The 21,207-nt window shown below is 50.1% G+C and overlaps 1 protein-coding gene across 1 annotated transcript; it reads left to right on the forward strand.

The window, feature by feature from the left end:
- Positions 1-807: 807 nt before the first annotated feature.
- Positions 808-20,792, forward strand: LOC145361105 (keratin, type I cytoskeletal 19-like). The gene is made up of 10 exons (XM_080216696.1): positions 808-1,357; positions 5,548-5,630; positions 6,661-6,817; positions 7,354-7,515; positions 8,406-8,531; positions 9,092-9,309; positions 12,206-12,264; positions 14,241-14,268; positions 16,330-16,346; positions 20,089-20,792. The coding sequence occupies exons 1-10, from the start codon at positions 917-919 to the stop codon at positions 20,106-20,108; spliced, it is 1,311 nt and encodes a 436-aa protein (XP_080072822.1). The 5' UTR covers positions 808-916; the 3' UTR covers positions 20,109-20,792.
- The last annotated feature ends 415 nt before the right edge of the window (positions 20,793-21,207 follow it).

Below are 21,207 nucleotides of genomic sequence, written 5' to 3' on the forward strand. Positions count from 1 at the left end.
TCTATACCTACTAAGCCATAGACCTATCTATAACCCCCAATCCCATTAGATCCCATATACTCATCCAGAAGTCTTTTAAAAGACCCCAGCGAGTTCGCCTCCACCACCACCGACAACAGCCGATTCCATTCACTCACCACCCTCTGAGTGAAAAACTTACCCCTAACATCTCCTCTGTACCTGCTCCCCAGCACCTTAAACCTGTGTCCTCTCGTAGCGACCATTTCAGCCCTGGGAAATTCATCTAATGACCCTTAAATGCTGCAATCGCAGGTACTCCCACCACTCCCCGGGTAGCGCGTTCCAGACCCTCACACCACCCTCTGTGTAAAAAAACATGCCTTGCACACCTCCTTTAAACCATTCCCCATAAACCTATGTCCCCCTAATATTTGACCTTTCAACCCTAGGAAGGAGCATTTCTTCATTCAGTGGGTGGTGAATCTGTGGAACATTTGACCACAGATAGTCGTGGATGCCAAAATGTATTGGACCGGGAAGGATATAACGGGGAATCTGGTGTGTTGAGATAGAGGAGCTGCCACTGAATGAGGAATAGCCTCAAAGGGCTGAATGGCTGCTTTTATTTCTCTCTGTTCCAATCCATATTTTCTGTGTGGGAGGTTTTAAATGACAATAATTCCGTGCTTACCCTGTCTGTCAACCCAGCAGCTCAACAGGTTTGAGTTTAAGCCAGCCTGAGGCAAGGGAGATATGAGAAGAAACAGGTCTTGCCTTGTTGGAGGTGGGTGCGGTTGTAACTGGTGAGGGTGTGCCCGCGGTGGCCACCAACTCTCACCGTATAAGGAGCAGGAGAGCAGAGCCACTGCCACTGACTCTGACTGGGAGCCAGCGACACACAGTACCTGGGCGATACCCTCTCGTGAGAGCGCGCGCTACTTCACCTTGCTCCACCATGTCAAGCTTGGCGACTCAGAGTGTGACCATCACCAGCAGAAGGGGTGGCGGTTTTAGCCAGGGCTCCGGCCGCCAGTTCCCCGCGAGCAGTGTCAGCTTAATCCGCTCGGCCGCACCAAGCCGCTCTTACTCCAGCCGCTCGCTGCAGAGCTATGGCACCCGCCAGACCCGCATCAGCTCGGGGGGCTACGGGGGTGGTCTCGGGGCAGGGTTTGGTGGAGGTTCTACATCCTTCCTGGTGGGGGGCCTCGGGGGGAACGAGAAAGACACCATGCAGAACCTCAATAACCGCTTGAGCGTCTACATGGAGCAGGTCCGCTCACTTGAACAAGGCAACCTGAGCCTGGAGAAGGAGATCCGAGAGTTTGCCTCCTCAAGGTCTTTTGAATGCTTCGACTGGTCTATCTACGAATCCACGATCAAGCCCCTGCAGCAACAGGTAGAGGGCATTTATAATGCATCATTCACTTGCCTCTATTTTTAAATGTGTACTTTTGTGTCATAGAATCCCTACAGTGCAGAAGGAGGCCATTTGGCCCATTGCACCGACCACAATCCCACACAAGTTGTATCCCTATAACCGCACACAGTTACCCTGCTAATCCCATGGCACTGGGAAATTTAGCATGGCCAATCCACCTAACCTACATATCTTTGGACTCTAAGGGGCAATTTAGCATGGCCAATCCACCTAACCTGTACATCTTTGGACACTGAGGGATAATTTAGCATGGTCAATCCACCTGCAATTTTTTGGACTGTGGGAGGAAACCAGAGCACTTGGAGGAAACCCACGCAGACACGGGGAGAATATGCAGACTCCACACTGACAGTCACCCAAGCCTGGAATTGAACCTGGGTCTTTGGCGCTGTGAGGCTAATCACTGTGCCACCATGCCATCATAGAGGTTTACAGCTTAGAAACAGGCTCTCTGGCAAAAATTGTCCATGCAGCTCACTTTTTACACTAAGCTAGTTCGCGTTTGGTCCACATCCGTCCATACCTATCTAACTCCAGGGAGCCGGGTTCGATTCCCGGCTTGAGTCACTGTCTGTGTGGAGTTTGCACATTCTCCCCGTGTCTGTGTGGAAAAATTGCCCCTCTGGACCCTTTTGTATCTCTCCCCTCTCACCTTAAACCTATACCCTCTAGTTTTAGATTGCCCTGAAAAGATTTTGACTATCTACCTTATTATGCCCTTCATTATTTTATGGACCTCCGTAAGATCACCCCTAAGCCTTCCATGCTGGAGCAGCACAGTGGCGCAGTGGTTAACACTGCTGACTCACAGCGCCAGGTTCCCAGGTTTGAATCCTGGCCTCCCTGTTGTGTGGAGTTTGCACATTCTTCCCGTGTCTGTGTGGGTTTCCTCCAGGTATTCCTCCCAAAGATGTGCAGGTTAGGAGGGTTGGCCATGCTAAGTTGCCCCTTAGTGTCCAAAGATGTGCAGGTTAGGAGGGCTGGCCATGCTAAGTTGCTCCTTAGTGTCAGGGGGATTAGCTAGGGTAAGTACATGGGGTTATGAGGATAGGGCCTAGGTGGGATTATGGTCGGTGCAGACACGATAGGCCGAATGGTCTCCTCCTGCACTGTGGGATTCTATGATAAAAAGGACCCAAACCAGATCCAAGCCAAAGTGGCAGCTGCCCCCCAGAACTGGTTCCAGGGAAAGAAGTCCCAGTCTACCCAGCTGCTCCTTATAACTCACGGGATGTGACCAGACCAGTATTTGTTGCCCATGCCTCACTGGCCTTGAACTGAGGGGCTTGCAAGGGCTATTTCAAAGGGGTAGTACGTAGTTCTGATCAGAACTCCCCACTTACCTGACAAAGGAACAGCGTTCCGACAGCTAGTGGCATTCGTTACCAAATAATCCTGTTGGGCTTTAACGTGGTGTTGTGAGACTTCTTACTGTGTTTACCCCAGTCCAACAAGAGAGAATAGAGACAATGGGCGGGATTTTATGACCTCGCTCATCCCGTAAAACCTTGCCTGAGGTCAACGGACCTTCCCCCACTCTGCTCCTCGCCCCCTCCAACTCCTGTGGAGGGTGGGCCTGGTAAAATTCCAGTGAATGTTCAAGCCAGGGTGACCCTTTCACCAGAGCAGGTTAAGATACCCTGTCAGAGAGTCAGTGCAGACTCGATGGGCCGAATGCCCTCCTTCTGCACTGTAGGGATTCTATGATTTCCTACCCATTAAATGGGTTTTTAACGACCGTCGCTGATACTTTTATGGTCACTTTTACTGAGGCCAACCTTCAATTAGAGGTTTTATTAATTGAATTTAAATTCCACCCACTGCCGTGGTGGGATTTGAACCCCCGGAGCCTGGGCCTCTGGGTTATTAACCCCGTGACATTGCCACTGCCGCTGCCCCTGAGCAATCCAATTGGACAATTCGGATGTTAAGCCCACTGCCAGCCACTCATTGTCACAGGGGGCTGAGTGGGCGAGGGATCTTGCGTACGCTACACGTGACTCCAGACCCAAACCAACGTGGCAACTGCCACCCCCCCCATGAAATGGTCCAGGTCAGTTCGAGGGCAATTAGGGATGGCCAACGTCACCCACATTCCGATAGGTGACACGGTAGCACAGTGGTTAGCACTGCTGCTTCACAGCTCCAGGCACCTGGGTTCGATTCCTGGCTCGGGTCACTGTCTGTGTGGAGACTGCACATTCTCCTCGTGTCTGCGTGGGTTTCCTCCGGGTGCCCCGGTTTCCTCCCACAGCCCAAAGATGTGCGGGTTAGGTTGATTGACCTTGCTAATATTGCCCCTAATGTCCTGGGATGTGTAGGTTAGAGGGATTAGTGGGTAAATGTGTTGGGATATGGGGGTAGGGCTGGGGTGGGATTGTGGTCAGTGCAGACTCGATGGGCCGAATGGCCTCTTTCTGTACTGTAGGGTTTCTATGATGAAAGTATTTTTTATTGAAGGGACAATGCCACCTACTTTTGCCTTTGAACCACACTCCAGTGTAGAACATGTGGCTACTGTCCCAGAATGTCACCGTCCGGAGGAACGTCCTCACACTCCCTGAGTAATTCACTGGGCGTGCCACTAGTCTAAACGTTGGCTCACTTTCATACCACCTGCCTGCATCCTCTTGTTCTAGAAACTTCTGCAAATAAAGGTTACAAAAAAACACAACTTGAATATTGACAAATTAGACAGAATCACCTGTCCTCGTGTTAGTTTGAATTTCCTGGTTGCAATGTTAGTGAGTAGTCTTTTGTCCCTAGTATAAGTTAGAACCTTCCATACCTAGTGATAGTAGTTACAATCTTCTATACCTAGTGTTAGTTAGTTATAAAATCATAGAATCATAGAACCCTACAGTGCAGAAAGAGGCCCTTCGGCCCATCGAGTCTGCACCAAACACTATCCCACCCAGGCCCTACCCCCATATCCCTACATATTATACCCGCTAATCCCTCTAACCTTATATTCTTCAATTCCTAGTGTTAGCTAATTAGAATTTTCTATCCCTAGTGTTAGTTAATTAGTTAGAACCTTCCATCTGTGGTGTTAGTTAGTTAGACTTTACTATCACTAGTGTTAGTTAGTTAGAATCTTTATCCCCAAGTGTTAGTTAGTTATACTCGATTCCTAGTGCTAGTTTGTTAGAATTTCTATCCCTAGTGTTAGTTAATTAGTTAGAATCTTCCATCTGCGATGTTAGTTAGTTAGACTTTACTATCACTAGTTTTAGTTAGAATCTTTCATCCCCAGTGTTAATTAGTTAGTTATACTCGGTTCCTAGCTTAGCCTGTTAGAATCTTCCATCACTACTGTTAACTAGTTAGAATCTTTTTCTAGTCTTAGTTAATTAGTTAGTTGGACTTTTCTGTCGCTAATGTTAGTTAGTTAGAATCTTCGACTCTATGTTAGTTAGAATCTTCTATACCTAGTATTAGTTTGTTAGTTAGAATCTTCTATCTGTGGTGTTAGTTAGTTAGTTAGACTCTCCCATCTCTAGTGTTAGTTAGTAAGTTAGGTAGTTAGTTAGAAATTGCTGCTCCCAATGTTAGTTTGGTATATTCTCCTCACTGTAGAGTTAGTTATAGTTTTCTCCCCGTGGTGCTAGTTAGTGCTCTGGCCTTCTGTCCATACTGTCAGTTAGTCAGAATCTCTCAGTCCCGGTGTTAGCTAATTAGTGAGTTAGTCAGTCTTTTGTTGCCAGGGGCACCTGAGAGAACCTCATGTCCAGAATGAACCATGGGAAAGTCATGGTGCAGACAGAGGCCATTGAGCCCATCATGTTTGTGCTGTCAAAGTAGAGACAAGAGAAACTAGCCACTCATTTACTGAGGTGTTTGACTCTGATCAGAATGATTGTGGGTCTCCACGATATATTTGATGTTTTGGACAATATCCTGTCCATCTTGCTTCTGTAATGAGAAAAATGATGGCCTGATTCCCCGGCCAGAGAGCAAGCCACCCTGCCTTTAGTCTGGCTGGAATATGTCTGCCTTGGGTAGCCCGGAATTATACTCTCGCCAGTCCAATCTCCCTGCCCATCCCAATAGCAAGGGGTTGATTTAAAGGCACCTACTGTCAATGATGGGTCTGAACCTGGTCTCTCTACCCCCTTTCTAACGCTGTCTGACCCACCTTCCATCAGATTCTCAACAGTATCCTGCAGAATTCCCACATCAGCCTGGAGATTGACAATGCGAAGCTCGCAGCTGAAGACTTCAAGAACAAGTAGGTGGAAAGGTTATTTTTCTCAATCTCCATCTTATATTTCGCAAAGGCCTGGGACTCTCGTAAATCTATAAGCAGTGATGTTCTGGCAACACTGGTCCCCTAACCAATGCCCTGTGGTAAGAACCAGGAGCAGGAGTAGGCCATCTGGCCCCTCGAGCCTGCTCCGCCATTCAGTAAGATCGTGGTTGATCTTTTCGTGGACTCAGCTCCGGCCGCTCACCGTAACCCTTAATTCCTTTACTGACCAAAAATCTATCTGTCCTTGCCTTAAAAACATTCAATGAGGTAGCCTCAACTGCTTCACTGGGCAGGAAAATCTACAGATTCACAACCCTTTGGGTGAAGACCTCAACTCAATCCCAAATCTGCTTCCCCTTATTTTGAGGCCACGCTCCCTCGTTCTAGTTTCACCCGCCAGTGGAAACAACCTCCCTGCTTCTATCTACTCCCTTCATAATCTTACACGTTTCTATAAGATCTCCCCTTATCTCCCCATGATGGGTTCACTACATCTGTTGATGAGGAACTGAACTGGACCAGCCATATGAATACTGGCCAGAATTCTCCGACCTGGCCTGCAGCTGGGGTTTTCCAGTCCCGCTGCTGTGCATGGAGACTTGGCTGAGTGCCATATTCTCCGTTCTCACCGGCTGTGATGCAAGGGCACGCGAGATCGGAGAATCCCAGCCCACTGCCTCTATCATGGCAGTAAGAAATCTCACAACACCAGGTTAAAGTCCAACAGGGTTATTTGGTAGTAAACGCCACTAGCTTTCAGGGTTTGCCCCTTCGTCAGGTGAAGCAATGTTTTGGATGACCTCAGGTTTTTGGAGAGTCAAGGGTGAAAGGTCATTCAGGAGAGCGTTGGAATAATTGTCCAGAGAGGTCCCAGGCATGGGGGGGTGGCTGGGGGGGGGGGGTGAGTAAAACTCAGGTAACCAGTCTCAGAATAAGGATATAAGCCAGGATTAAAGCCAACCCCCCCCTTCAGTGCTGTGATGATGGTTGTTTGCTCTTCTTGCTCCAGGTGGGAGTCGGAACTGATGCTGAGGCAGTCGGTGGAGGCTGACATTAATGGGCTGCACCAACTCAAGGACACATATCTGCAGCTACAGAGTGATCTGGCCCGAGACATCGCTGCCCTGGAGGATGAGGTTGCCTTCCTGAAGAAGAACCATGCTGAGGTAGGCTGCTTGGGGGTGGTCTGGGTTCTCCACATCGCACACAATGGTAGGGTACTGCCCCCTAGTGCCAGTGGTGGGGCAGTAGAATGACAGTATAGCGCCCCCTAGTGCCAATACAGAGGTAGTACAATGGGAGTATAGTGCCCCCTAGTGCCAGTGGTGGGTAATAGAATGATAGTGTATTGTCGCCTGGAGCCAGTGGTGGGGTGGTACAATGGGAATAAGGTGCCCCCTAGTGCCAGTAGTGAGGTAGTAGAATGCTAGTGTAGCACCACCTAGTGCTCGTAGTGAGTTATTACAATGGGAGTATGGTACCCCCTAGTGCCAAAGGTGGAGTAGTACAATGGGTGTATAGTGCCCCTAGTGCCTGAGATGGTGTAGCACAATGACAGTTTGGTGCCCCCTAGTGCCAGTGGTTGGGTAGTACAATGGGACTTTCATGCCCCCTAGTGCTAGTAGTGAGTTAGTACAATGGTGCACTGTTCTAACATTTTATTGCCCCCCCCCCCACCTCCACCCGCCCTTTGCCCTTTCAGGAACTGAGGCTGTTGCGACAGCAGAAGACCCAGGACATCCAGGTGGAGGTGGACGCAGCTCCCTCCGTTGACCTGGCTGAGGCCTTGAAGCAAATGCGTGACGCCTACGCCAAGATGGCGGAGGACAACCAAAGGGATTTGGACACCTGGTACAACCAGCAGGTAGGATTGACCTCAGTGCCGGCAGCGCGCGCCCTCACATCGAGCTCAGTGCCGGCAGCACGCGTACACGAGCGGAGAAAGAGGGGGACTGGAAGAAACTCTTCAGCCAGTAATAGACAAACACCTCAGCAGGATTCAGTTCAGGATCGCGTTCATAGGATAATGATGGAAAAAGAATCAAGTGTGGCCCCAATATTCTGAGATCCTTAGGGGCGGTACGGTGGCGCAGTGGTTAGCACTGCCGCCTCACGGTGCCAGGGACCTGGGTTCGATTCCCGGCTTGGGTTTACTGTCTGCGTGGAGTCTGCACATTCCCCCCGTGTCTGCGTGGGTTTCCTCCCACACTCTGAAAGACGTGCTGGTTAGGTGTACTGACCGTGCAAAATTCTAAAACTGAGGGGAGAGATACGAATATTTTCACACAGAGGGTGGTGAGTGTCTGGAACGAGCTGTCAGAGGTATTAGTGGAGGCGGGAACAATTTTGTCTTTTAAAAAGCGTTTAGATAGTTACATGGGTAAGACGGGCATAGAGGGATATGGGCCAAATGTGGGCAATTGGGACTAGATTAGAGGTTAAAAAAAAGGCAAGTTGAGCCAAAGGGCTTTTTTCCATGCTGGAAATCTCGATGACTCTATGAAGACAAGCATGCTATATGCTTTCTTACTGCCTTATCCACCTGTGTCGCCACTTTCAGTGATCGGTGGATCTGTACGCTCAGATCCCTCTGCCTATCAATACTGTTAAGGGTTCTGCCATTTTCTGTCTAGTTCCTACGTGCATTAGACCTACCACTAGGCCATGGCCTTCCTAGGGTGTCTCAGGTGGATAATGTAAACCCCTTTCTCTCTCTCTCTCTCTCTCTTTCTTTCTGTGTCTCCGGTGTCTCAGGTGCAGATACAAACCACTCAAGTCACGCAGAACACCCAAGCGCTCGCCACGGGTAAAACAGAACAGGCCGGACTGCGACAGCAACTGCTGACCCTCGAGGCTGAATATAACTCCCTCAACGGCACTGTAAGTAAGCTTTGGCAACTCGCAGCCCCCTCTCATCGGAGCGTGGTGTTTATCCGGATTTGGCTTAGGGTTGGGCAGGGGGTGTAATGGCTTCAGTCAGGCCATTGAGGTTGGCCTATTGGAGTATGAAGCCCCTGATTGAGGATCCAAATGAAAGGCCAATCAGGGAGTCTTTGCCTTGTACTTAACAGGGAGTGGCAGTTCCTCTGGTACCTCCCCAGAGACCACGAGCACCCTGAGTACTGGTGTGAGAGTTTGTATATGAAGGGATTTTGATGTGGCGATGCCAACATTGGACTGGGGTGGGGCACAGTAAGAAGTCTCATAACACCAGTTTAAAGTCCAATAGGTTTATTTGGAGTCACGAGCTTTGGGAACACTTCCTTTTTCTACCAAGTCACCACTCACCTGAGGAAGGAGCAGCGCTCCGAAAGCTCGTGATTCCAAATAAACCTGTTGGACTTTGACAAGGTGAAGGGATTTCTGCCTCCGAAGACTTATTACAGGGCGTTGTGTTAGCCTGACCGAACCCTCTCTGGGTGTTTCCTTTGACTCCACAGATAGCCGCTCTGCAGAACAGTCTGGATAATACGGAGCTCAGATATTCCAATGAACTGCAGAGACTGCTCAATGACGTTGGAAGGCTGGAAGGGGAGCTGGCCGGTCTCATCAATGGCCTGAAGATACAGACCCAGGAATACGAGGCGCTGCTGAACGAGAAGATGAGGCTGGAGGGCGAGATCCAGAAGTACAGAGCCCTCCTAGACGGTGGACAGAAGTAAGGAGATGAGTGACGACTGAGTGGGAGCAGTAGGAACTGCGGGGGGTGGGGGGGGGGGGGTGCTGTAACTGTTTAAGACCAATTGCCACCTCCCATCCCACCTCACCGTCTCATCCCCCCCTCCCCACCCTACACTCTCCTACAACCTACCCTGGTGTCCCTCCAGACTATTGTGGCTGAATCTGTCTTCAACACCATTTTCACCCCCTCTCTACACAAGGCCCACTCAAACCAACAGTGGGTTAGCACGGCTGCCTCCCAGCACCAGGGAGCCGGGTTCGATTCCCGGCTCGGGTCACTGTCCGTGTGGAGGTTGCACATTCTCCCCGTGTCTGCGTGGGTTTCCTCCAGGTCCTCTGGTTTCCTCCCACCGTCTGAAAGATGTGTGGGTTAGGGTGCATTGGCCGTGATAAATTCTCCCACAGCGTACCCAAACAGGAGTGTGGCAACTCGGGGATTTTCACAGTAACTTCATTGCAGTGTTAATGTAAGCCTACTTGCGACGCTGATAAATAAATAAACCTTTGTGACATTACGACTGGTCCCGGGTGAGGTTAGTAGGTGGCATGTGGCGCGGTGGGTAGTGACCCTACCTCTGCCCCGGGTTCAAATCCCACTTCAGGACTTGTTGAACATTGAAACTAGGAGCAGGAGGAGGCCATTCGGCCCTTTGAACCTGCCCTGCCGTTCATTTTGATCATGGCTGATCATCAAATTCAATATCCTGATTCCCCCCCTTTCCCTCCATATCTCTTGATCCCTTTAGACCCAAGAGCTAGATCTAATTCCTTCTTGGAAATCACACAATTCTACCACCTTGCCTGAATTGGAACAGAATTGGAGCGGGCAAGGGGCAGACAACAGAAATGCCCTTTGACCTCAGGTGGAAATTTCCAGTCTCATTCAAGTGAAGCCCTAAAGTCCCACCCATAAAATTTTGGCCTCGACTACTTTCTGTGGGAGTGAATTCACCACCCTCTGGGTGAAGAAATTGCTCCAGCTCAGTCTAAAAGCTTTACTCCTTATTCTCAAACTATGAACCCCCTAGTACTGGACTCCTCCCCCCCCCCAAAAAATAAAGGTGCATTCACATTCAATAGGTTGAGAATCAACTTGGGAAACCTTCCCCGGGGCTTGGGGAAGGGAATGAAAAGGGCTGTATAAATATTAACTACTAGCTTGTATATATACGGCACTGTTACTGTAGTAATATGTCCCTTCACTGGAATCAGTACCAAATAAAACTTGACACCCCAACAGCATTTGGAGAGATGGGTAAAAGTCTGGTCAAAAACGTAAGGTGTTCTTGGGCAGTCCAGACCTAGGGGTCATAGTTCGGGGATAAGGGGTAAACCTTTCAGTAAGGAGTCTCACAACCCCAGGCTAAAGGCCAACCACGAGCTTTCGGAGCGCCGCTCCTTCATCAGGTGGGTGGAGAGGTAGGTCTCACAGACGCAGCACACATAGGCAAAGGCACAATCGCAAGATAATGGTGAGTCTGTTCAGGTAATCAAGTCTTTACAGGTACAGACAATGTGAGTGGAGAGAGGGTTAAGCACAGCTTGAAGAGATGAGAATTGCCTAAAGCCAGGACAGTTAGTGAGATTTTACAAGCCCAGGCAAGTCACGGGGGTTACAGACAGCGTGACATGAACCCAAGATCCCGGGTGAGGCCATCCCCATGTGTGTGGAACTTGCCTATCAGTGTCTGCTCAGCGATTCTGCGTTGTCATGTGTCGTAAAGGCCGCCTTGGAGAACACTTACCCGAAGATCAGAGGCCGAATGCCCGTGACCGCTGAAGTGTTCCCCAACAGGGACCTTTTAGGACTGAGGTGAGGAGAAATTTCTTCACCCAGAGGGTGGTGAATGTATGGAATTCACTCCCACAGAAAGTAGTTAAGGCCAAAACATTGTGTGATTTCAAGAAGAAATTAGATATCGCTCTGGGGGTTAAAGGGATCGAGGGATATGGACAGGAAAGGAGAGGGTGCAGACTGTAGTGTTATGAGTCATCACGAGGGTGTCGAGAAAGATTAACACAACGCGATTCTCCCCGTGCTTGCGTGGGTTTTCTCCAGGTGCTCCGGTTTCCTCCCACACCCCAAAGATGTGCTATTAGGTTTATTGGTGTAACAAATTGATCCTAAATTAGTCTTCCCTCAATGTGGAATGCCGTAAGCATAGACAAAGGTCATGGGTGGAGGGGGGTCTCATAAGGTTAAAATGGCGGCACGGGCTCGTTGGGCCGAAGGGCCTGTTTCTCGGGCTGTTTTGTTCTTTGAGGGAGGTCCATTCAAAAGTCGGATCAGGATATTGAATTTGACAATCAGCCACAAGTGTAATGAATGGCGGAGCAGGCTCGAAGGGCCAAATGGCCTACTTCAGTTTCTAGTTCCTGTGGGTGAGATTTTCCAGCTGCGCACGCCCCCCAAGGATGGAAAATCCTGCCTGAGGCCAATGGTCCTACTACAATTCCCTGGCTGAATGAGAAAATCCCTATGTTTCTATGTAGGGCCTCTAAAAGGTGCTAATCCCGGTGACCCCCTCAATATCTCTGACTGGGATATCCAAACCCCACCCTCCCCACCTCCAACCAACCTCCCCCCAGCCCCAGCACCCCCCTCAAGCCCAAATCTGTGACAAAGCCAGGTGAGGGGGGAGAGGGGGGGGTGACAAGCTCTGCGCCTTTAATTAATGGGCGGGGGGAGGTCATGTGACCAGGCCTCCCACCCTCGCTCCAATCACAAGGCTGGCTTCGCTCCGCGGGTAACCGGAGGTCCCTGGGGCAGAACCAGAGATGAGGACGGGGTGTACTGGGGCGACGGTGACAAACAGTCAGACGTAATGCCAAGGGCAGCCCTCTAACGGAACTCCTTCCATTTCTCCTTTCAGGATCAGCAGCTCCGGAGGTTCCTCTTCCTCGTCTTCCTCGGTGTCCGGATTGCAGTCGGGTACGGTTTTCCAGTCTTTTTTAAGCAGAGTTGGGTGTCACGGTTATGCTGTATCTCCGTAGTGTTACGGTCATAGCTGGGGTGTAGAGAAAGATCAACTTAATGTGAGGTAGGTCCATTCAAATGGCAGCAGGGAAGAAGCTGTTCTTCAATCAGTTGGCACTGTTGTGCCTGCCACACAGTCTGTGTGATGGAAAAAGAACTGCGAGTCTTGTTAGTACAACCAATATTTATTTAAAACACACAATCAATAATCACCCACCCAATGAACAATAAGTTACCTGACAGAAAATACGAGAGTTCAAGTCCAATACAAGACCTTGACTTAACTTTGTGTGACTGGCAGATATTGGCCTTTATCTGTGCGCTGGTCTCTGTGTCTGGTCTGGCTCTGGTCTACCTTCCTTCTCAGGTATGGTGGCTCTCCTCATGCTGGTCATCGCTGGCGACGGTCACTAGCGTTGTAGCTCGTTCGTGGGGTCAGAGAGAGAGAGAGAGCCCCTTCTGTCGCATTGCCCCTTTTGTCCCTCCTCACTCTGTGTCCTTTTTGGGCGGCCTCCTGGTTCTTGTCAATCAATCGATCAGGACTTGATCACCCTGATCGATAAGGGTCCAATCAGGTGCTGCCACACCGATCTCTGGGTGTGTCCCCCAACGGCCATACCTGTAGGTGCTGGAGGCACGCAGCTCATGTATCTCCCTCCCAAATAAGGGGTTAAAGCAAACAAATATGTTTAACCAGAAAGTGTCCATTGTCTTTGGGAATGGCCTATTTCCTGTGTATTCAATTGTCTGAGTCGCAGCTTGTTTATCTCTATCTTTTAAGCTGTAGTTTCAGTACTTGTCCAACTACACGTGGGCAGCACGGTAGCACAGTGGGTTAGCACTGCTGCTTCACAGTTCCAGGGTCCTGGGTTCGATTCCCGGCTCGGGTCACTGTCTGCGTGGAGTTTGCACATTCTCCTCATGTCTGCGTGGGTTTCCTCCAGGTGCTCCGGTTTCCTCCCACAGTCCAAAGATGTGCGGGTTAGGTTGGCCATGCTAAGAAATTGCCCCTTGGTGACCAGGGATGTGTAGGTTAGAGGGGTTAGTGGGTATAATATATGGGGGTAGGGCCTGGGTAGGATTGTGTTCAGTGCAGACTCGATGGGCCGAAGGGCCTCTTTCTGCACTGTAGGGTTCTATGACATTATCCCAGCATGCTCTGTAAATCGCCATTTTAGGTGGTCCCTTTGGCCACAGTACGTGATCTCAGACTTCTGTATCTTTCTCCCGATGGAAGAAGGTGGAAGAGAGAATGTCTGGGGTGCATGGGGGTCCTGGATTATGCCAGCTGCTTTGCAGCGGGAAGTGTAGACGGAGTCAGTGGATGGGAGGCTGGTTTGAGTGATGGATTGGGCTACATTTACAACCCTTTGCAATTCCTTGCGGTCTTGGGCAGAGCAGGAGCCCATACCAAGCTGTGATACAGCCAGAAAGAATGCTTTCTATGGAGCATCTGTAAAAGCTGGTGAGAGTCGTAGCTGAATTTCCTTAGTTTTCTGAAAAAGTAGAGGCGTTGTTGGGCTTTCTTAACTATAGTGTCGAGATGGGGGGACCAGGGCAGGTTGTCGGTGATCTGGACACTTAGAAACGTGACGCTCTCAACCATTTCTACTTTGACCACATTGATGTAGACAGGGGCACGTTCTCCACTACGCTTCCTGAAGTTGGTGACGATCTCTTTTGTTTGACATTGAGAGAGAGATTATTGCCGTCGCACCAGTTCACCAGGCACGGTGGTGAGAGTTAGAATGGTGAGTGACTTAGACCACACAGCATGGGGGAGAGTATTGTCAAGACATGGCAGTGCTTGCCCTTGGTGACGGGGGTGACTGTGGGTCGGTGGGAGAGAGAGTCGAGTGTGCGACACACCTCACTCGTTCACTTATGAAATGATCTTGCTCACTATTCTGTATTCTTCCTCCTCCCCACAGGTATGATTATCAAATCCACAACGCAAACGTGAGTTTATTTCATTGTCTCATTACAAATGGTACAGGTTAAGAAAGGGGAACTTGTGATTGGCTCCCTCCCCAGCAGTATGGCATCATAAACAGGGACTGTCCCCCCATCAAACGCTCCCAGGACAGGTACAGCACGGGGTTAGATACAGAGTAAAGCTCCCTCTACACTGTCCCCCATCAAACACTCCCAGGACAGGTACAGCACGGGGTTAGATACAGAGTAAAGCTCCCTCTACACTGTCCCACATCAAACACTCCCAGGACAGGTACAGCACAGGGTTAGATACAGAGTAAAGCTCCCTCTACACTGTCCCCATCAAACACTCCCAGGACAGGTACAGCACGGGGTTAGATACAGAGTAAAGCTCCCTCTACGCTGTCTCCCATCAAACACTCCCAGGACAGGTACAGCACAGGGTTAGATACAGAGTAAAGCTCCCTCTACACTGTCCCCCCATCAAACATTCCCAGGACAGGTACAGCATGGGGTTAGATACAGAGTAAAGCTCCCTCTACACTGTCCCCATCAAACACTCCCAGGACAGGTACAGCACGGGGTTAGATACAGAGTAAAGCTCCCTCTACACTGTCCCCATCAAACACTCCCAGGACAGGTACAGCACGGGGTTAGATACAGAGTAAAGCTCCCTCTACACTGTCCCCATCAAACACTCCCAGGACAGGTACAGCACGGGGTTAGATACAGAGTAAAGCTCCCTCTACACTGTCCCCATCAAACACTCCCAGGACAGGTACAGCACGGGGTTAGATACAGAGTAAAGCTCCCTCTACACTGTCCCCATCAAACACTCCCAGGACAGGTACAGCACGGGGTTAGATACAGAGTAAAGCTCCCTCTACACTGTCCCCATCAAACACTCCCAGGACAGGTACAGCACGGGGTTAGATACAGAGTAAAGCTCCCTCTACGCTGTCTCCCATCAAACACTCCCAGGACAGGTACAGCACGGGGTTAGATACAGAGTAAAGCTCCCTCTACGCTGTCTCCCATCAAACACTCCCAGGACAGGTACAGCACAGGGTTAGATACAGAGTAAAGCTCCCTCTACACTGTCCCCCCATCAAACACTCCCAGGACAGGTACAGCACGGGGTTAGATACAGAGTAAAGCTCCCTCTACACTGTCCTCATCAAACACTCCCAGGACAGGTACAGCACGGGGTTAGATACAGAGTAAAGCTCCCTCTACACTGTCCTCATCAAACACTCCCAGGACAGGTACAGCACAGGGTTAGATACAGAGTAAAGCTCCCTCTACACTGTCCCCCATCAAACACTCCCAGGACAGGTACAGCACGGGGTTAGATACAGAGTAAAGCTCCCTCTACACTGTCCCCCCCATCAAACACTCCCAGGACAGGTACAGCATGGGGTTAGATACAGAGTAAAGCACCCTCTACACTGTCCCCATCAAACACTCCCAGGACAGGTACAGCACGGGGTTAGATACAGAGTAAAGCTCCCTCTACACTGTCCCCATCAAACACTCCCAGGACAGGTACAGCACAGGGTTAGATACAGAGTAAAGCTCCCTCTACACTGTCCCCCCATCAAACACTCCCAGGACAGGTACAGCACGGGGTTAGATACAGAGTAAAGCTCCCTCTACACTGTCCCCATCAAACACTCCCAGGACAGGTACAGCACGGGGTTAGATACAGAGTAAAGCTCCCTCTACACTGTCCCCATCAAACACTCCCAGGACAGGTACAGCACGGGGTTAGATACAGAGTAAATCCATAAAGATGCTGAAGTGAGAGTGTAAAATTTGATTTTATTTGATCTAGTCTGTGAGCGATGGATTTTTGCTGAATCCTTTGGGATAACGGAGGAAAGTGAAATGATTTAAATTGAAGGGTGGATCAGTCCTGGTGTGATTGGAGAATGAGGGGTTGAGGGGTTGAATGGACTCCCCTGTTCCTCATAGATATAATTAGGCAGGAAAGTATATCCACAATTCCAGGCATTGGTTGTTATATTCTATCTGGTTCTATGAACAGAAGCTAACCTCTCTTGTCCTCTCTCACTTTCTTTGCAGAACCAGTGCATTCAAAGGTAATAAAACTTTTTTATTATTCACTGTCTAATAAATCTACAATAGTTACTGTGTGGAAACTGAGGCCCATAGAATCCCTGTGCAGGATCAAACTGCCCCCACACACTCACTCACTCACACACACACTCACTCACACACACACACACACACGCACTCACTCACACACACACTCACACACACTCACTCACACACACACTCACACACACACCCACCCACACACACACACACTCACACACTCATACACACACACTCACACACACACTCTGATCAAAGTGTTACACTGCCTCAAACAGATCATTCAGGGAGTTAATGGGTTAAATGGACATAAAATTAACACAACTATTAATTCACACTCACTCACTCACACACACACTCACTCACACACACACACTCACTCACACACACACACACACCCACCCACACACTCACACACACACCCACCCACACACTCACACACACACACTCACAGACACAGACTCACACACACTCATACACACACACTCACACACACACTCACCCACACACACACTCACACACACGCTCGCACTCACACACACACACTCACACACACACACACACACACACTCACACAGACACATTCACACACACACTCTCACACACACTCACACAGACACTCTCACACACGCTCACACATTCACCCACACACATGCACACACACATACTCACACAGTTGCACACCCACACTCGCACTCACACACACACAAACACACACACAGTTGCACACACACTCACGCGCGCACGCACACACTCGCACTCACACACACACTCACACGCACACTCATACTCACACACTCACACACACGCTCACACACACACTCACACATGCATGGACACAGCCATAAACATACACATGGACAGCTGTACACTTAAACATGTGAACACATACATAGAACATAGAACACTACAGCACAAACAGGCCCTTCGGCCCACGAGTTGCGCCGATCACATCAACACCTATCTATAACCCCCAATCCCATTAAATCCCATATACTCATCCAGAAGTCTTTTAAAAGACCCCAGCGAGTTCGTCTCCACCACCACTGACGGCAGCCGATTCCATTCACTCACCACCCTCTGAGTGAAAAACTTACTCCTAACATCACTTCTGTACTTGCCTCCCCGCACCTTAAATCTGTGTCCTCTCGTAGCGATCATTTCAACCTGGGAAATAGCCTCTGAGAATCCACCCTATCTATTCCTCTCAACATTTTATAAACCTCTATCAGGTCGCCTCTCAACCTTCGTCTCTCCAGGGAGAAGAGTCCCAGCTCCCTCAACCTAACTTCATAAGGCATGCCTCCCAGTCCAGGCAACATCCTTGTAAATCTCCTCTGTACCCTTTCAATAGCTTCTACGTCCTTCCTATAGTGAGGTGACCAGAACTGCGCACAGTACTCCAAGTGGGGCCTGACAAGGGTCTTATAAAGTTGCAGCATTACCTCCCGATTCCTAAACTCAATCCCTCGATTAATGAAGGCCAGTACACCATACGCCTTCTTGACCACCTCTTCCACCTGCGAGGCCGATTTAAGAGTCCTGTGGATCCGGACCCCAAGATCCTTCTGCTCTTCAACACTACTAAGACTCCTGCCCTTGATAGTGTACTCGTTCATCCCATTGGTCCTGCCAAAATGGACGACTACACATTTATCCGCGTTGAAGTCCATCTGCCACTTCTCCGCCCAGTCCTGCATCCTATTTATGTCCTGCTGCAACTTCTGACACCCTTCCAGACCATCCACAACACCACCGACCTTCGTGTCATCAGCGAACTTACTAACCCATCCCTCCACTTCCTCATCTAGGTCATTTATGAAAATGACAAACAGCAAGGGTCCCAGAACAGATCCCTGGGGCACTCCACTGGTGACTGACCTCCATGCAGAAAAAGACCCATCCACAACCACTCTCTGCCTTCTGCAGGCAAGCCAGTTCTGGATCCACAAGGCCAAAGCCCCTTGGATCCCATGCCCTCTCACCTTCTCAAGAAGTCTTGCATGGGGGACCTTATCAAACGCCTTGCTGAAGTCCATGTACACCACATCCATGGCACTTCCTTCGTCAATGTGTTCAGTCACATTTTCGAAGAACTCAACTAGGCTCGTAAGGCACGACCTGCCCTTGACAAATCCATGCTGACTATTTCTGATCATGTCAAACCTCTCCAAATGCTCGTAAATCTTGTCCCTCAGAAGCCTCTCCATCAGCTTACCAACCACTGAGGTCAGACTCACCGGTCGGTAATTTCCCGGGCTATCTCTGTTCCCTTTCTTGAAAATAGGAACCACATCCGCAATCCTCCAATCTTCCGGAACCTCTCCCGTCTCCATTGACGACGCAAAGATCATCGCCAGGGGCTCTGCAATCACTTCCCTCGCCTCCCACAGTAACCTGGGGTACATCCCATCTGGTCCCGGCGACTTATCTATCTTGATAGAATTCAAAAGTTCTAACACATCCTCTTCCTTAATATCCACATACTCAATCTTTTCCATCTGCTGCAAATCCGTAACAAAATCTCCCAGATCAGTTTCCACTGTGAAAACTGAGGCAAGGTACTCATTAAGCACCTCTGCCATTTCTTCTGGTTCCACACAGACCTTTCCCCCTTCACCTTTTATAGGTCCTATCCCTTCTCTTCTCATCATGTATACTTAGACACATTCACACACTTACAGATGCACCACATACATGCATGTACACACATACAGATCCTCTGACTCACACACACAAACACACACACACACACACATACGTGCACATACATTCAAACACCCACATACACACACAGACACTTACATATATACACACATTTACACACACACACACACACACACACACACACACACACACACACACACACACACACACACACACATATTACAAACTTCCTGGGGGTTACCATTGACCAGAAACTGAACTGGGCCAGTCATTTAAAACTGTGGCTACCAGAGCAGGTCAAAGAGTAACTCATCTTCCAACTCCCCAGAGCCTGTCCACCATCTACAAGGTACAAGTCGGGAGTGTGATGGAATACTCCCCACTTGCCTGGAAGGGAGCAGCTCCAACAACACTGAAGAAGCTCGACACCATCCAGGACAAAGCAGCCCCGCTTGATTGGCACCCCATCCACAAACATCCACTCCCTCCACCACCGACACTCAGTAACAGCCGTGTGTACCATCTACAAGATACACTGCAGCGAGTCACCAAGTTAGACAGCACCTTCCAAACCCACGACCTCTACCATCTAGAGGGACAAGGACAGAGGCACATGGGAACACCACCACCCTCAAGTTCCCCCACAAGCCACTCCCCGACTTGGAAATATATCGGCCGTTCCTGCACTGTCGCTGGGTCAAAATCGGGGAACTCCCTCCCTAACAGCACGGTGGGTGGGCCTACAGCACAGAGACTGCAGCAGTTTAAGAAGGCAGCTCACCACCACCTTCTCAGGGGGCAATAAATGCACATCCCATTCATTGAGTACAATAAATAATGTGGACCAGGACAGAGAAGGGAGGGGGTCAAGGTGTTGGGGGTGGGGTGGGGGGGGCGGGGTGTTGGGGGTGGGAGGGTGGTTGTGGGAGGTCTGGATCTCCACTCATGAAGTGACAGCAAGTTTGGAGATTTTTTTTTAGCACAGTTCACATTGGCTTTATGTTGGGTTGGCGGAATGAGCAAGTGATGTTTAAAATCACTGCTGTGTTTGCTCTCCAGGGAGTAATCTGATCCGTTAGGAACCGATCCGGTGTGGCTCTCTCCGAAGGATCTGCTGGGGAAACTCCGGCCTGATGCTAGACCTATAGTGGTGGCTTCTCTCACTATCTTGGGATTGCGGGATCTATCCTGATGTGGTTCCAGTCTTATCTCTCGATGAGAAGGGCAGTCTGTAAAAGAGCAACCCAGGCTCCCTCCGGACACAATCCTCCCGTTCCAAGTCAAACCCATGCCTTATTATGCAGATACACCCCCTCCCTAACAGGCAGGTTGTACCAGCCATGTGAGGGCACGCCTTGCCAGTCGGAGGGGTGGCACAGTGGCTAACACTGCTTCCTCACTGCACCAGGGACCTGGGGTTCGATTCCCGACTCAGGTCACTGTCTGTGTGGAGTCTGCAGATTCTCCCCGTGTCTGCGTGGGTTTCCTCCGGGTGCTCCAGTTTCCCCCCACAGTCCGAAAGACGCACTGGTTGGGTGCTAAATTCTCCCTTGGCGCACCCGAACAGGAGTGTGGCGATTTTCACAGTAACTTCATCGCAGTGTTAATGTAAGCCTACCTGTGACACTAATAAATAAACCTTAACTCAAAATATAAGGGGCCTCCCCAAGCCCCACTTTCCACTTTGCGATGGTGGCCAGCCCCTTAGCTGTGGGGGTAGGGCCAGCCCGAACACCCCCGCCTCCGGAACCGGATCTGTACCACCCCCCGCCCCCCGCCCCCCACCCCCCGGGGAGCCCTGGGTTGCTCTGAGGTGCCCAATCTCAACCTGCACATTTGCCTTTTGCTCAAAGCTACTCAATAAAGGAATCCACTCTTCGTTCTGTTGTGTGGTGTGAGTCAATCGATGTTATCCAGCGACCGGGGAGGGGTGGGGGGTGGGGGTGTTGCGGGTGGGGGGGGGTCGGTGAGTAGCTCATCGGTGTTCCAAGGAGGGGACGGTTTCTCAAAGCGGTGGGGGAGGGGGGGAAACAGGAGGTAGAGAATTCCACAAGGGAATGGGGGATACGGAATGAGCTGCCAGAGTAGAGTGGGTGGTAGAAGTGGGTAGAGTCACTGAACCCCTACAGTGCAGAAGGAGACCATTCGGCCCATTGAGTCTGCATGACCACAATCCCA

This window comes from Carcharhinus amblyrhynchos, chromosome 33, assembly GCF_965287045.1.
Source record: "Carcharhinus amblyrhynchos chromosome 33, sCarAmb.v2.hapA, whole genome shotgun sequence".
In the NCBI taxonomy this organism is placed as follows: Eukaryota; Metazoa; Chordata; class Chondrichthyes; order Carcharhiniformes; family Carcharhinidae; genus Carcharhinus; species Carcharhinus amblyrhynchos.

Coding starts and splice junctions, on each gene's coding strand:
- LOC145361105 (XM_080216696.1), top strand. CDS start 917: ATGTCAAGCTTGGCGACTCAGAGTGTGACCATCACCAGCAGAAGGGGT. Junction 1,358..5,547: donor TCAAGCCCCTGCAGCAACAG/GTAGAGGGCATT, acceptor ACCTTCCATCAG/ATTCTCAACAGTATCCTGCA. Junction 6,818..7,353: donor TGAAGAAGAACCATGCTGAG/GTAGGCTGCTTG, acceptor TTGCCCTTTCAG/GAACTGAGGCTGTTGCGACA.